This window comes from Nansenia antarctica, assembly GCF_963989245.1.
Source record: "Nansenia antarctica genome assembly, chromosome: 1".
NCBI lineage: Eukaryota > Metazoa > Chordata > Actinopteri > Argentiniformes > Microstomatidae > Nansenia > Nansenia antarctica.
Window position 1 is genome coordinate 97,378,840 of NC_137674.1, and position 14,650 is coordinate 97,393,489.

Sequence of the window (14,650 nt, forward strand, 5' to 3'; positions counted from 1 at the left end):
AAATCCTGGCGGATTGGCAGAGATCCTCACACGTGATACAAACAAACTAGAGTAGGTTTAATGATGCATATCTGCACATCAATAATGAGTCCACTGTTACAGTACCACCAAAAGCTTCCATGTCACAAAGTAGAGTGAAAACCACAGTGTAGTATTTTACCACAGTGGCTCTCCTGTCCCTGTGTGCCTGCAGGGGTCAGGAGGAGACTGTCACCTGAGCCACGTCCCTTCAATCTGAACACCTGTCACCTGGCTACTGTCATCTGTTCCTGTCACACCCTGCCCTCCACCCTGAGGATGACACACTACTCCTCTTTACTCTGAAACAGCACAGCACAACTCCACCTCCCCTGGTCTGATCTGAACACGGCCCCCACCATCACTCATCTCTCACCTCAGAGGCTTCACCGACACAGAGCTCACCAGAACACATCGCATGGTACCTGAACACACCTGGCTAGACCTAAACACACCTGGGTGATCCTGAACACACCTGGCTGATCCTGAACACACTTGAAGTTGTGTTCAACTTCTTTGACTCTGACACAGAAGTGCTGTGGAACATCCCTGATCTGCTAAATCCTAAAGCCTTCGTTGTTGAAACCAGGACTCGGCTCTCTGGGGACCCGGGGAGCAGTCATCTCTCCTCACTCAGCTGAATAGAGGAGTAGTCCATACTACAACACAGGTGGGTATCTTATGCTCCCATTGTTGTACCGGTACACACACATGCAATGCTTTGATTCAGCTACACAGTGTGGTTATGTTCCTCCTTTGTTTGGTCTCAGCTAGGCTTGTGTCATGAGGATACATTGTTCGCAATATAATTTCACAGGGTCATTTAAAAAATGAACAGAATGTAATAACATATGCATTTGTGAAGATCAGTGTGTGTGTGTGTGTGTGTGTGTGTGTGTGTGTGTGTGTGTGTGTATGTATTCGGTGTTTGGTGAGAGAGAGAGAGAGAGAGAGAGAGAGAGAGAGAGAGAGAGAGAGAGAGAGAGAGAGAGAGAGAGAGGGGTGGGGAGATGATGAAAGCAATGCTATAATTTATCTGTCTTTATTACAGATTAAAATGGGATGCTTCACATTCGTCAAGTTTATGATGGTCTTGTTCAACTTGCTTATCTTTGTAAGTATGTTTCCCCTTTGATTGCATACATACACATGGGGGAGGAGGGTGGAGGGGGGGGGGGGTGAGAGCGAAGAGAGTAATTGTATTTGTTCATTTATTGCGTGAAATCTTTATGTGCAAAGTCAAGTGTGAAGGAAACAAACAATGGGTTTTAATGCATAGAAAATTATTTTACCGCCACCCACCATACCCCCTCCCACCCCCGTTAATACAAACAGATACACACACACATCTCAAATCACTGAGCAGAAGCCCGAATGATACTCGGGCTTCCGCTGCCCCCACTTTCTCTCCTATGCAGCGATTCTCATCTCATTAACTTTAAAACCCCGTAATTCTGCTACCTACGTTTCCTGCCTAATGGTGATAAGGAATAATGGCTTTTGTGAAATGGAGAGAAACTTTGGCGTGGGTAAGCTGAATCGGCCTGACGACGCCACCTGGACTCCCCACGATCATTGGAGTGATGCTCTGAACCGGCAGTCGGTCTCTAATCTCTAACACGTTCTCATTTATGCCTGAGTCAAGATTTTTTTCATGAATCTGCAACCATCCCATGGATCGGTTTCCCTGAAGGCAATCCTTCATCCATCCTTCTCTTTGGATGAGCTTTTTTAATAAAGTCGCCATTTTAGACTATCTAAGAAGGATGGTTGAGTGATTGCCTTCAGGTTCATGGCCTCTGCTTCGGTGGAGGCTGGTATAAAGGTAGAAATCGGAGGACGGGCTCATTGTAATGCATGGAACGGAATAAGGAATGGTATCAAACGCTGCATCCGTACATGGATGAGATATTTTACAAGGCACAGTGGAGAGGACTAACAGTTGTTATTTGCAGTAAAATAGTGTCTTTGGCGGTATGAGGAGATATTGATATAGAACATCCTATGAATCAGTGCGTCTCTATGTGAGTAATCTCTGTGGAACCTGCGTTTTGTCTGTTCGGGGACAAAATCAGATTGAATCTCCTCAGTAATAAAGCGCAAAGAAACCAGGAGACGTATTTCCCCCCGTTGATGTCTTTCTCATTCTACCTTTTGAAAGAGGAGCAATTCCATTCCAAATGGGCGGGACAGCCGGCTGGTGCTCTGTATTTCTTTTCTCTCCTTTCATTCCTCCCCCTCTCCTGAGACCAACAGCCCTATTCTGGAGTCTGCTATTCATTCCCTCTAACCTCTAATAGGTTTTATCTCACTCCTCCTCCTCCTCCTCCTCCTGTTCCTCCTCCTCTGCACCACCACTCCGTTTCATTTCCACAGTTTGCCCCAAACCTAACCTGATCTCGGATCTAATCCTTGCCAGGTGTGTCTCCCTCTCCTCCCCACACACCTCCTCCAGACTCAGGCATCCTCCCGGAACATGGCCTCACACCACACAGATTAGCTGGTTTAAAAAAAGGAGAATGCCAGCCCCAATTATATCAGCCAGGGAGAGATGCTGGCAGACACGGAGTAAGGGGGAGAATATGCTTGTCGTATCACATTTGCCTAGTGGGGCGCTGATCACCAGGAACAGGTGGATGGAAAGGGGGAAGACAATACCCTGAAGTGAGATGAGAAAGAGGGGGAAGATTATCCTCATGTGGAAGCCATCAACTCTGATGGCGGGTGGGGGGGGGGGGGGGGGGGGGGGGGACAGGCAGGCAGGCAGCCCTTCTTCATGTTCTGGTGAAGGACAGCAGAGGCCGCTGTGTGACATTGACAGCACTGATTGGGCTTGACAGACAATATCAGGTTTCAAAGATGATTTCTGATCGGAGGAGAAATGAGTGGAGAAATGAGTAGGCTGACATCAACCCACCCACTCTGACCCACTCTGACCCACTCAGCTCCTGCGTCTGGAGGGAAGGATAGAGTAGATGATACCACAGCTGGTTGGCTCCAAAATGATTATAAACACAATGTGTTACTTTTAGATATCCATGAGCGCTGTGTTAGATTAATCAGTGTCCTGATTAATGAACACTCTTCCTTTGGTTATAATGTTGCTTAGCCTCCCGGGTCGTAGTACTTGAGTAAAGGAGCGGATTCACAATAGTATCTATCGCTATGACATCATCAGACAGTGTCAGTTGTCCCTCGTGGCAATAATACACTGCTCTCTGACGACACCCCAACACCATTACAGCCTAGCTATAATCCTATGACCTACTTCTGCCTGAGAACAGGGAGGTTGGCCCCAGCCCCCAGGTTGGCTTTTTTGTCCACCAGTGCAAGAAGATCGTTAAATGGATTCTGGCCCATTATGGTAGTGTGACATAAGTGGAGTGAAAAAAGGGTCATGGGAAAAGGGCAGTTTCTTTTACAAAGATAAAAAGAGGCCAAGTTGTCTCACGATGGCGGGAGTATAATGGAAGCCTCATGCCAACAAAAGAACAGCATCTCCTCCTGCTCCCACTGAATGACACACTGATGTGGTGCCATAGTGCCACAAGGTAATGTAGCAGTAGGGTAGTGATGGAAGACTAATTCTCAACAACACACCTAGAACCTTGAGAACTCTTGACCCTCCAAGTGACAGTTTGACAAACAAATGATAGACGACATGCTTTTGTTCTGTGCATATGATAGTAATGTGTGTGTGTGTGTGTGTGTGTGTGTGTGTGTGTGTGTGCGTGTGTGCGTGTGTGCGTGCGTGCGTGCGTGCGCGTGTGTGTGTGTGTGTGTGTGTGTGCGTGTGCGTGCGTGCATGCACGTGTGCTTGTGTGTGTTTCCAGCTGGGGGGTCTGACCCTGCTTGCCATGGGGATCTGGGTGAGTGTGGACGGGGGCTCGTTCCTCCAGATTCTAGGACCCTTCTCCAGCCAGGCCAATCAGTTTGTCAACGTGGGCTTCTTCTGCATCGCCATCGGAGCGTGCCTGGTTCTGATGGGCCTCCTGGGTTGCTGTGGGGCCTACAAGGAGAACAAGTGTCTCCTCCTTCTGGTGGGTAACTACAGTGAAAGTTAACGTGACCACTGTGCTCAGAACAAATGCAATAGATCTCCAAAAGTGCGTTGCCAGTCCGCATTTTAATTTTGCTTATTCATTCAGGGATTTTATTCATTCAGGGATTGAGGAAAGACAATGCTTCAGCTTTCAGCTAGCTGCAGTACCACCTCACTGCCAAACATCTCCGATTTGAATAACCTCACCAGATCAACCACTATTCTCTCTCATATACTTAACCTGCTAGCTGGCTGGACCAATCTCAATATCTACGACAACCAACACGTTTTTAATAGCATTCCTCATTCCATTCCATGCGTTAATGAGCCTGTCCTCCGATTTCTGCCTCCCCTGACTACAATCCCATCTCATCTAACACTAGGTCTTCACTGTGACTACTCAGCCCATCCAGTATACACATCAAGCCACCATATCCGTCATCTAGTATCTCTCTCCCCTATCCTCCTGAGGAGTGGGGTGTATTATTACCCATTAGCAACAGAAGCAAACTACCACAGAGACCATTGCAATGGGCATTAGCGACACAAGCAAACTACCACCGAGACCATTGAAATTAGTGTAATGAGTAGCACAGCTAGCACATTCCCCTCATAAGCACCATATCATCTCTCTATCTTTCATGTCTCTGACTGATGAAGTTACATCATGGAGCTGGTAGTCCATAGCATTGTCTATCTATGGTTAATATATATAATGGATGGAGCTAGCATACATTACTGTCCACAGCTAATGCAGCATGTAGCTAGCATACATTACTGTCCACAGCTAATGCAGCATGTAGCTAGCATACATTACTGTCCTTTGAGAGCAAACAGAGGCCCTACCCTCAGTGGATACTGCAAACATCCACGGCAGATACTACATCCAGCTAGCCTAGCACAAATTACTGTGAGTGTCCATGCAGGTGAGGCTGGTGGAGGCCGAAATTGGAGGGCAAGCTCGTTGTAATGCAGACATTCGTGGTGGGTATCAGAGAGTTGACTTACATCATAAGTCAAGTCAAGTCAACTTTATTTGTATAGCACATTTACGTACAGCAATGCTGAGCCAAAGTGCTTCACAGTAAAAAATAGATAAATGCAGGAGATAAGTAAGCACAATGCACACAATACAATGTAATACAAAATATGGTCAAATTAAAAGAGAAGATAACATAAGACATAATGTTAGTAGTATGTACTGTAGTATGTTGACTAGGGTTGCCAACTTTTTCACTACCAAATTACGGGACAAAAGATGGCGTGCCACTGCACGGATGGGGGGTTTACAGAAATTGGCGCGTTTACACTAGACGTAACGTAGGCATGAGGGGGCCTGTGATTGGATGAATAGATGGGACGAGGGACGTCCCGTATATTCATCCAGGCAAAAATATGGGACATCCCGGCTAATATGGGACAGTTGGCAACCCTATTGTTGACTGAAAGGTATAAGACCTTTGTTTGGTAGTATGGTACGTGTGTTTGATACCATTCCTGATTCCATTCCATGCATTACAATGAGCCGTTCTCTCTCCGACTACTACCCCGGTTACTGCCCTATGTTCATGGCTGATACAGCTAGCACATATTACTATCCATGCCTGATAGAGGAGATACCTATCTGCTGTTCCTATGTGGTTAAATTAATCCACTTCCCTGTTCTCAGTTGTCTCATCAACACTGCTTTATTATCGCTGTTCGAGACAATAACATGACATGAGCGTCGTAGCTGATACAGTGTCGTAGCTGATACAGCGGATATGGTGTCGTTGATGTTTTCATTGTTTTTGTTCTGATTGCAGTGGCTAATCCATGTTCCTTTGTCTTGTTCCTCTCAGTTCTTCTCCATCCTCCTGATCATTTTCATCGGGGAGTTAGCAGCCGGAGTGGTGGCCCTAGCCTACTCTTCATTTGTAAGTCTCCAACCCCAGACACTAACCTCACCTCCCTCCACTCACTGCCCCCCTTCTCTCTCTCTCTCTCTCTCTCTCTCTCTCTCTCTCTCTCTCTCTCTCTCTCTCTCTCTCTCTCTCTCTCTCTCTCTCTCTCTCTCTCTCTCTCTCTCTCTCTCTCTCTCTCACTCTCTCTCATTCTCCTTCAGTAGCAAGAGAGCAGAGCCTCCTCACTCTCACTCCCTCTCACTAACACTCTCGATTTTATCTCCATGTAAATTTTCCATCATAGTCTGGCCATCATTGAATTACTGGGCTTTATGTCCGCTTCAGTACATTCGGCCACTTAATGACTCCAGAATTGCCTAGGGCTATGTGCGACGGCTCTCACTTTGAGCAATTTATTACTCTGGAATATTGAAGTTAAAGCATTTTATATGCAAAACAGCCTATTTACATATATTTATAGCCCCTCTCCTCCACCTCCCTCTTTCCGTTTAGTGCAATGTATAATAATTACAACAATTTCAAATGAGCTATGTAAAAGGAGGTTAGGGAAGAACTGCCTTCTATATAAATAAAATAGAACCCTCTCTCCAATCAAAGAATGCATCCGAGTCCCCCAGAGCAAGGAGGGCCAATCTATTGCACATCCATCTGTGTAGGCGCAAGCAGGCCAACACGATGGGAACAGAGCCCTACTGCCTGCCTGCCTGCCTGCGTGCCTGCCTGTCTTGCCTGCCTGCCTGTCTTGCCTGTCTTGCCTGCCTGTCTCCCTGCCTGTCTGCCTGCCTGCGTGCCTGCCTGTCTTGCCTGCCTGCCTCCCTGCCTGCCTGCCTGCCTCCCTCCCTGCCTGCCTGCCTGCCTGCCTGCCTGCCTGCCTGCCTGCCTGCCTGTCTGCCTGCGTGCCTGTCTGCCTGCGTGCCTGCCTGCCTGTCTTGCCTGCCTGTCTTGCCTGCCTGCCTGCCTGTCTTGCCTGCCTGCCTGCCTGCCTGTCTGCATGCCTTCCTTCCTTCCTGGGAATCTCATTTGTTTGTGTTCCACACACTGTGGAACAGTTACAAGTGCAATCACAGAGAGAAGCTGAAGGAGTGTGTGTGTGCCTGTGTGTGCCTGTGTGCCTGTGTTTGTGTGTGTGCGTGTGTGTACAGAGGCTGTCCTTGGAGGGTGAGGCAGGAGAGTTTCTGAGGTTGTTTTTATTAGTATACATCTGTCTATCACGCTTTCATTTTTCGTCTGTTATGCAGCCTAACTAACCAAACAGGCAATCTAACATGCATCTGTTGGTAGATGTGTGTGTGTGTGTGTGTGTATGTGTGCGTGTGCGTGTGCGTGTGTGCGTGTGTGCGTGTGTGTGTGTGCGCGCGCACATGTGCATGCGTGTGTGTGATGTGTGTGCGGGCCATGGGCTATTGTCTCGGGGCAGAGACAATCCTAGGCCTGAATTATAGATTCTCTTTGCTGCTTATGGGGAAATTAGATATGCTTATAGCCAATTTAATGTGCTGTTTGTTCGCATCAGTCCCATCCAACCATTACCGGAACAAAGAACACTGTCATTTTGATAATGTATATGAGAGTCCAAGAGCAGCTGCCTATCTCAGGCTTTTGATAAGACATAGTCAACACAATAGCATTGCAGTAATGAAAGGAATGGATATTGGTAATATACATATAATATACATATATATAGCCATCTATGTCAATAACTCCGAAACACCCATGAAGACAATGAAATGGATAATAAATATAGTCCTGATATATTCCATACCACTTTATCTGTCACATAAATCTGCCTTTCGCCAATGGGACTACCCTCTAATCTAACCAGAAAGCCAATAACCTTTGAGAATCTGAATAACCAAGATGTAATAACCAATTTTAGCTAGCATTATGGAGGCCATTTGCGGTCATGGTTCTTCCCACAAAAGCCATTCAGAGGTGACCATGATGCAAATATGTAATAGGAAGTGCTATATGGCCTTCACCAGATTAATAACGTAGATCCAACAGATAGGAGTGAATAATACCACTATCAATGCACAGTACAGTATTTGTCCTTCATAGGCAGAGCCCTACACAATACAGTAATGCTACTCTGGAGTGAGTGTTTCATATTGTGAGACAACCCTTATAGCTTTATATTGTGTTAGCTAGGACTCACAAACATTATGTCAACAACATGTATATAGCAATAACCATTACATTAATAGCTTGTAGTATCGCCATAGTTCTTTCTCCTCTGTGTGTGTGTTTGTATGTATGTGTGTGTGTGTGTGTGTGTATGTGCGTGCGTGCGCGCGCGCGTGTGTGTGTGCGCGCGCATGTGCATGCATGTGTGCGCGGGTGCTTGTGTGTGTGTGCACGCCCGTCCTTGTTAGCCTCTCTCCTGTCCCCCAGTCTTGGGTTGATACAGTCGGTGTGTTAGGGTCTCCTGCAGGTTCAGAGCCCAGTGTGGAGGTAAGGGCTTTGTCCTGTCCGCCGCGTGAGGGAATGTAGGGAGTAGCGAGGCGCAGGCGAGTGACAGTGATGAATTAGCCGGCTCGTAATAACCCCTCTGATCTGAGCCTCTCTTTCCGCTTCTTGGGGGGCACTTTTAATTGTAGCACGTCTCCACGTCCCCTCGGGCAACTCTCTCCCTGCCCCCGGAACACACGTGCGCACGCACACACACACACACACACACACACACACACACACACACACACACACACACCTCCCTCCCCATCAAATGAGTCTTTGTGTGACTGTACGCCAAGGGCTTATTAATCAAAATGAGAAAAACATGGACAGAGGGAGGGAGGTGGGGAGAGGGATGGTGGGGGAGAAAGAGTGGGTGGGAGGAGAGAGAGAGAGGGAGGCGAGAGAAAACCAACCTGTGTGTCATATAGGAATTCCTCCTCACGCCAACAAAAGAGTCTCCTGCCTGAATGTATCCTTTTGTATTGTATAGATGTGCCCTCTTTGCATGAAATAAATATGATATGAAACACAATGGGGGAAAAGTGTCCTGACCGAGCGACCAAGAGCATCAATATATATGTAAATGTGCCCACTTACATCCACAAAAGAGAAAATGGAGAAAAATGGCCCATTCATTTCTTCTCAGGTGCAGGCCATGGCTGTTTATTTCCCAGGTGCTTTGTTTGGTCTAAATAGAAAGAAGTATTTCATTGTTGATGCATAGGTGACTGCCTGAGACTGACTGCCACTACAACTATAAGATCAGCCACTATGGATGTGTTTGTGTGTGTGTGTGTGTGTGTGTGTGTGCGTGTGTGTGTTTGTGTGAGTGAGAGAGAGAGAGAGAGAGAGAGAGAGAGAGAGAGAGAGAGAGAGAGAGAGAGAGAGAGAGAGAGAGAGAGAGACAGAAAGAGAAGCTGACCTTGACGGTAGGGTTTAGTGCCCTCTGCACCTCAAGGATTTTTGAGCCTGTGTGTGTGTGTGTGTGTGTGTGTGTGTGTTCCCTAGGCTGAGGGAATCCTGAAGGCATGGGCCGCCCCTGCTTTAAAACACCAGTATGGCCGTGACCAGGAGGTCACACAGATTTGGAACAGTACCATGACAGAGGTATGATCCAGCTAGGCAGTACAGTACATGTTTACATTCTGGTCTTCCAGGGACAATTATAGTTGTACATTTGTCTAAAGTAACTGAATCAACTATACATACGTCACAGTCATCGCAAGTAAAACTTTCCCAAAAGTCAGTGTCAAAATCAGTCACAATGCCAGGGAAAAAAACTATTTGTTTGTGTTTCTTTTGTTGTTGCATGTTGCAAGTTGCACTTACTGTGTAGTCTTTCACATCCTTTTATAAAGACATGACAAATGATACGACTATGTATGTGAGTGCTCCTGTTTCATTGTGGGTACAGTTGCACACTACTATACATCCAGTATATGCTGTCCTGTTCCTCAGTTCTCTATTAAAGTAAATAATGAATACACAGCCTTGAGTTAGCAGCTCTGTCTGCAAATGAATATGGAAATTAGAAAGAAAACATTTTCTATTACAATGACAAAAATAGGGTTAGTTAAATTACTATGGCAGGCAAGGGAGCAGAAACAAAGAATACCAACAGATAAGCTGTTGTCAATGCCATGTAGCTCTTATTGAGTTTTAAATCAATAACTATCCTCGGAATCTATTGTGACTGTGACGTGAACTGATCTGCTGCCAGTGTGCACGGCACATCAACAAAGCTTTTCAATTCCATCAGCATTCCTGTCATAAGTGCTTTTGCCTCCATGTCCTTCTAGTTGAACTGCTGTGGATTCACCAACTACACCGACTTCTCCAACTCCTACTTCTCCGAGCAGAGTGGAGGAAGCTACCCATCCTCCTGCTGCAAGCTCAACACTGCCCCCTGCAGCATAGAGGAGGCAGAGCTCAGTACTGTACAGGTGAGAGACCCCCAACAATGCAAGATGTTTAATATAGGTTGTCAATGACTTGCCCAATACCTGAGGTGATAGAGATGATAGACACACACACACACACACACACACACACACACACACACACACGTCTCTCTGGGTAATTCCTGGACCTCCCTGTTTATTCAATGGCTGTACAGTGAAGAGTAGATCATCATAAAGTGGCTAAGAGAACAATGTATGATTGTCAGACTGAAACGTAAAAAAAACACCATGGCTCAATCATACTCTAAATGCTTCTCTCTCCAGGGCTGTTTTGAACAGATGTTGCAGACCCTCACTAAGAATGCCAACATAGTGGGGGGAATAGCTGCAGGCATTGGCGGTTTAGAGGTAAAACCACCTACACAGACGATCCCGCCTGTTCAGTGTGGTTTTTTCATCTGCTTGTTGAGCACTAGAGTAGAACACAGCACTGTGTCCACTGTACCTTTGAGTGGGTCCTGGTCTGGACCAGTATAACCAGCGATTTGCATGTTCTGAACGTCCTGGGGAAACAGACCCATTTCACTTTTATGGCTTAGAGGAATCTGGTCTAGGATCTGATCGTAATATTACAACGAGCATCACACATTCAGAGGGAGGTGAAAAGATATGGTCAAATAAATTCTGTACGAATGTAACAGATGATTATTATGTTTCCACTTGCCATAGACATATCCTAATGCACGTGTCTGTCCCTCAGGTGTCTGCCATGGTGGTGTCTATGTACCTGTACTGTTACCTGGACAAACAAGTCAGCTGAGACCCTTTGTTTAACCCTAAAACGACCAATATTGTGCATACGTTACTTACCAGCAGGGGGTCTGGCCAACATTTTTAAAAAGCTGCAATCTTTAAAAATTGTTAATGTTTTCTTTCATAATCATGTATAACAATAGAACATGATTTGTTTTGTGGAAAAAAAATGTAATATAATATATACAGTATATACGTATAATTGACACACTTTAATAATTTCTAAGATAAAAACAAAACAAATAGCTAAAGGGGCTATGGACTGTAGAGGTAATTAGGGAATATGTTTTTGTCCTGTCAGATAAGTTGCCTTGGTGTGTATTTTGAAATGTGTTTACCAGTTTCCTTTTGAATACCACTTAATCAATGTGTATCATTAAAAAGCACAGAAAAGCCATAACTAATTGTTATGTCCCTATTTATGGGTAGAGTATGTCTCTATTTTATATGTAGGTATGCCTATACACACTTGAAATGGCCGTACTTAATATTCGCAATAAAATATATTCAACAACATGATTTCAGAGCGTGTGAGAGAACAGAACAGAGAACAGATAACACAACAAATGAAGTACCAGTTACATTAAAACAATCCTGAATCTATTGTAAGAGCAATAACATCCATGAAATTAATTGTTGTGTTTCATTTTATTTCAAGGGTACATGAAATCATGTAGCGTTGACCGCTGAACATAACAAAGTTACGTGAGGCATGTTTACACACTGACAGTTAGTCGTTATGTGGGCATCGGCCCCATGTTGCTTTGTTATGTCCAGCTGTCAGTTCTGATAGTGATGCTGAGTGGATCCCACTTCATGACCTTCCCTTGAAATAAGGTGGAATTAATTGCACAACAAAACAATTCGGTTGATGTGTGTGTATGTGTGTGTGTGTGTGTGTGTGTGTGTGTGTGTGTGACTAGCTTTTGATCTGTATTTTTCTCCTCCACATTGAATACCAAGGGAGAGTCAATATTGACCCGTCCTGGGCCTTTGTCAGAGTACACAGGCTAGGAGGGATTCAGACGTACTGTAATAGGCTATTGTTTGTGTGTGTCTCCCATATTGTATTGTGCAACTGGTTTGTTTCCCTGAATAAGAGCGATCATCTCCAATCCCTGTTCAGATATTGAAATGTAAGACTGTCTGTCTGTCTGCCTGTCTGTCTGTCTGTCTGTCTGTCTGTCTGCCTGTCTGAGTGAGGAAGCACTTTCACTAGGAGGCTCTGCTCTCTTGCTGCTCAAGGAGAGAGAGAGAGAGAAAGAGAGAGAGAGAGAGAGAAAGTGAGAGAGAGAGAGAAAGCGAGAGAGAGAGAGAGAGAGAGAAAGCGCGAGAGAGAGAGAGAAAGTGAGAGAGAGAGAGAGAGAGAAAGTGAGAGAGAGAGAGAGAGAGAGAGAGAGAGAAAGAAAGAGAGAGAGACCCTATCCCATTCAAACCAATTAAACATCTGAGTCGTTTTGAGAGATACATCTCCCATCATTGCAGAGAGCCCATGTTTAACAACCCCCCGTCTCCCCCACTGTCTCTGGCTGGCCTCCCAGAGGGAGGGCTCAAATCCCCCCCAATCAATATTCCATCTACATCTCAGGCAGGGGGCATGGCTGCGTGCTGCTTATCGCAGTGTTCAATAGGTCAAAAATTACATTTAAGAAGCTGCTGTGCCCACCACTTAAGGCTCTCATACGATCCAGTGGTCTTGAGTGACAGGGCAAATGACTGGGTTTAGTGCATAGAGTTCATAATGAAATGCAGGCTGAATCCTGTATCAGACTGATGGGGATACAGGGAGAGAGAGGCTTTCCAGGAGCTTTAGTATGTGTGTGTGTGTGTGTGTGTGTGTGTGTGCATGGAAACAATTGTCTTGCAGGAAACAAAACACTAGGCGACTTGAGAGCTGAGCTGTCTTTCTGTGAAAATACTCAGTGGATTGCAAACACATAATGATTCAGTTAATCATGAACATCCGATGTGTTACACACATGCATATATTGACAAACAACTGCACATAAACACACGTACACACACACACAATGTCTCTCTCAGGGTAATTACTGGACCTCCCTGTTGTGAGATGATTCAGGTGTTGGGGGAGATCGCTCAGAAGGAAAGAGCAGGAAGGTATTTGTCCTTGGTCAACCACAGTGGTTGAGGAAATGTACCAACCGAGGGATTTGCATACATTTGCCTACCCACAATGCCTTTCCCGCCTCACCGCTGGCTTCCCTAACACGCTCTCCTGGGAAATCTGCAGGCGTGCTGAGGGCTGTATAGAGAAGCACACGAGGGATCACAGCAGACCACAGTTGTCTCTATGAATATAGTACGGTAATAAGTCTAGTCTTTTAAACATATTTGTAAATTATGTATTTTCATGATCAGACGCACACACATTAATCAAACCCTAAAGTATTCCATCGCGTACCGCAAGGAAAAAGAAGTTACGGCAACAGGTTAAGAAAACAACATTTTTATTCATCTTCATGACAAAGAATTATACACTCACTGAACACTTTATTAGGAACACTATACCAATACTGGGTAGGGAACTCCCTTTGCTCTCAAAACAGTCTCAATTCTTTCGTGGCATTGATTCCACAAGATGTTGGAAATATTCCTTTGAGATTCAGATTTTTCAGGTTCACTTTCAAGCTGTGAATCTCCTGTTCCACCACATCCCAAAGGTGTTCTATTGGACTCAAACCTGCGCCTGGGAAGGCCACTGAAGAACAGTGAACTCATTGTCATGGTTCATGAAACTCGTTTGAGATGACTTTTGTTCTGTGACATCATGCTGGAAGTAGCCATTAGAAGATGGGTACATTGTGGCCACGAAGGGAGGCACAAGGTCAGCAACAATGCTCAAATTGTTGTGGCATGGTATTAACGGGCCCAAAGTATCACAAGAAAACATTCCCCACACCATTACACCACCTGAATGAATGAGAAGGTGTACAGGTGTTCGGTGGGTGTAAGAGATACATGTCTTAGGACCATTATCAAACAGACAATGAACCTCCACATCAAGACATCATATCTCATACACGTCATTGCACCATTTTGGAAAAGAAAGGACAATTGAAATATGAGATGTTGACAGATTGATCATGATTAAGTTGTTTCCATAGAATTGTGCATAACCAGCGCACACACACAGACACACACACACACACACACACACACACACACACACACGCACACGCACACACACACCTCTGCAAATACTGATATACCTGCTTTTACACAGAACTCCATTACCATTCAAACTTACAGCAGATGAAACGTCAAACACAACATGAAAAGAAGTGTCCAAGTTGAATCCATCCACCAGTAATAACTCCTAAACCAGTAGTACCTCCTAAACCAGTAGTAACCATCCACCACTAGTAACTCCTAAACCAAAGCCATATGCATCTCTGACCAACAGTATATTCTTTATGCGTGAAATCTTGTGTGCGTAATTCTAATCATCTTGTGAATTACACACGCGGATACTTAAGTTAGCTGTGATATCACCCCAT

The 14,650-nt window shown here is 45.2% G+C and overlaps 1 protein-coding gene across 1 annotated transcript; it reads left to right on the plus strand.

The window, feature by feature from the left end:
- Positions 1–1,072: 1,072 nt before the first annotated feature.
- Positions 1,073–11,139, plus strand: tspan1 (tetraspanin 1; the record flags this gene model as incomplete). The annotated part of the gene is made up of 7 exons (XM_080532575.1): positions 1,073–1,132; positions 3,852–4,058; positions 5,902–5,976; positions 9,427–9,525; positions 10,218–10,361; positions 10,644–10,727; positions 11,080–11,139. The coding sequence occupies exons 1-7, from the start codon at positions 1,076–1,078 to the stop codon at positions 11,137–11,139; spliced, it is 726 nt and encodes a 241-aa protein (XP_080388701.1). The 5' UTR covers positions 1,073–1,075.
- Between the last annotated feature and the right edge of the window lie 3,511 nt (positions 11,140–14,650).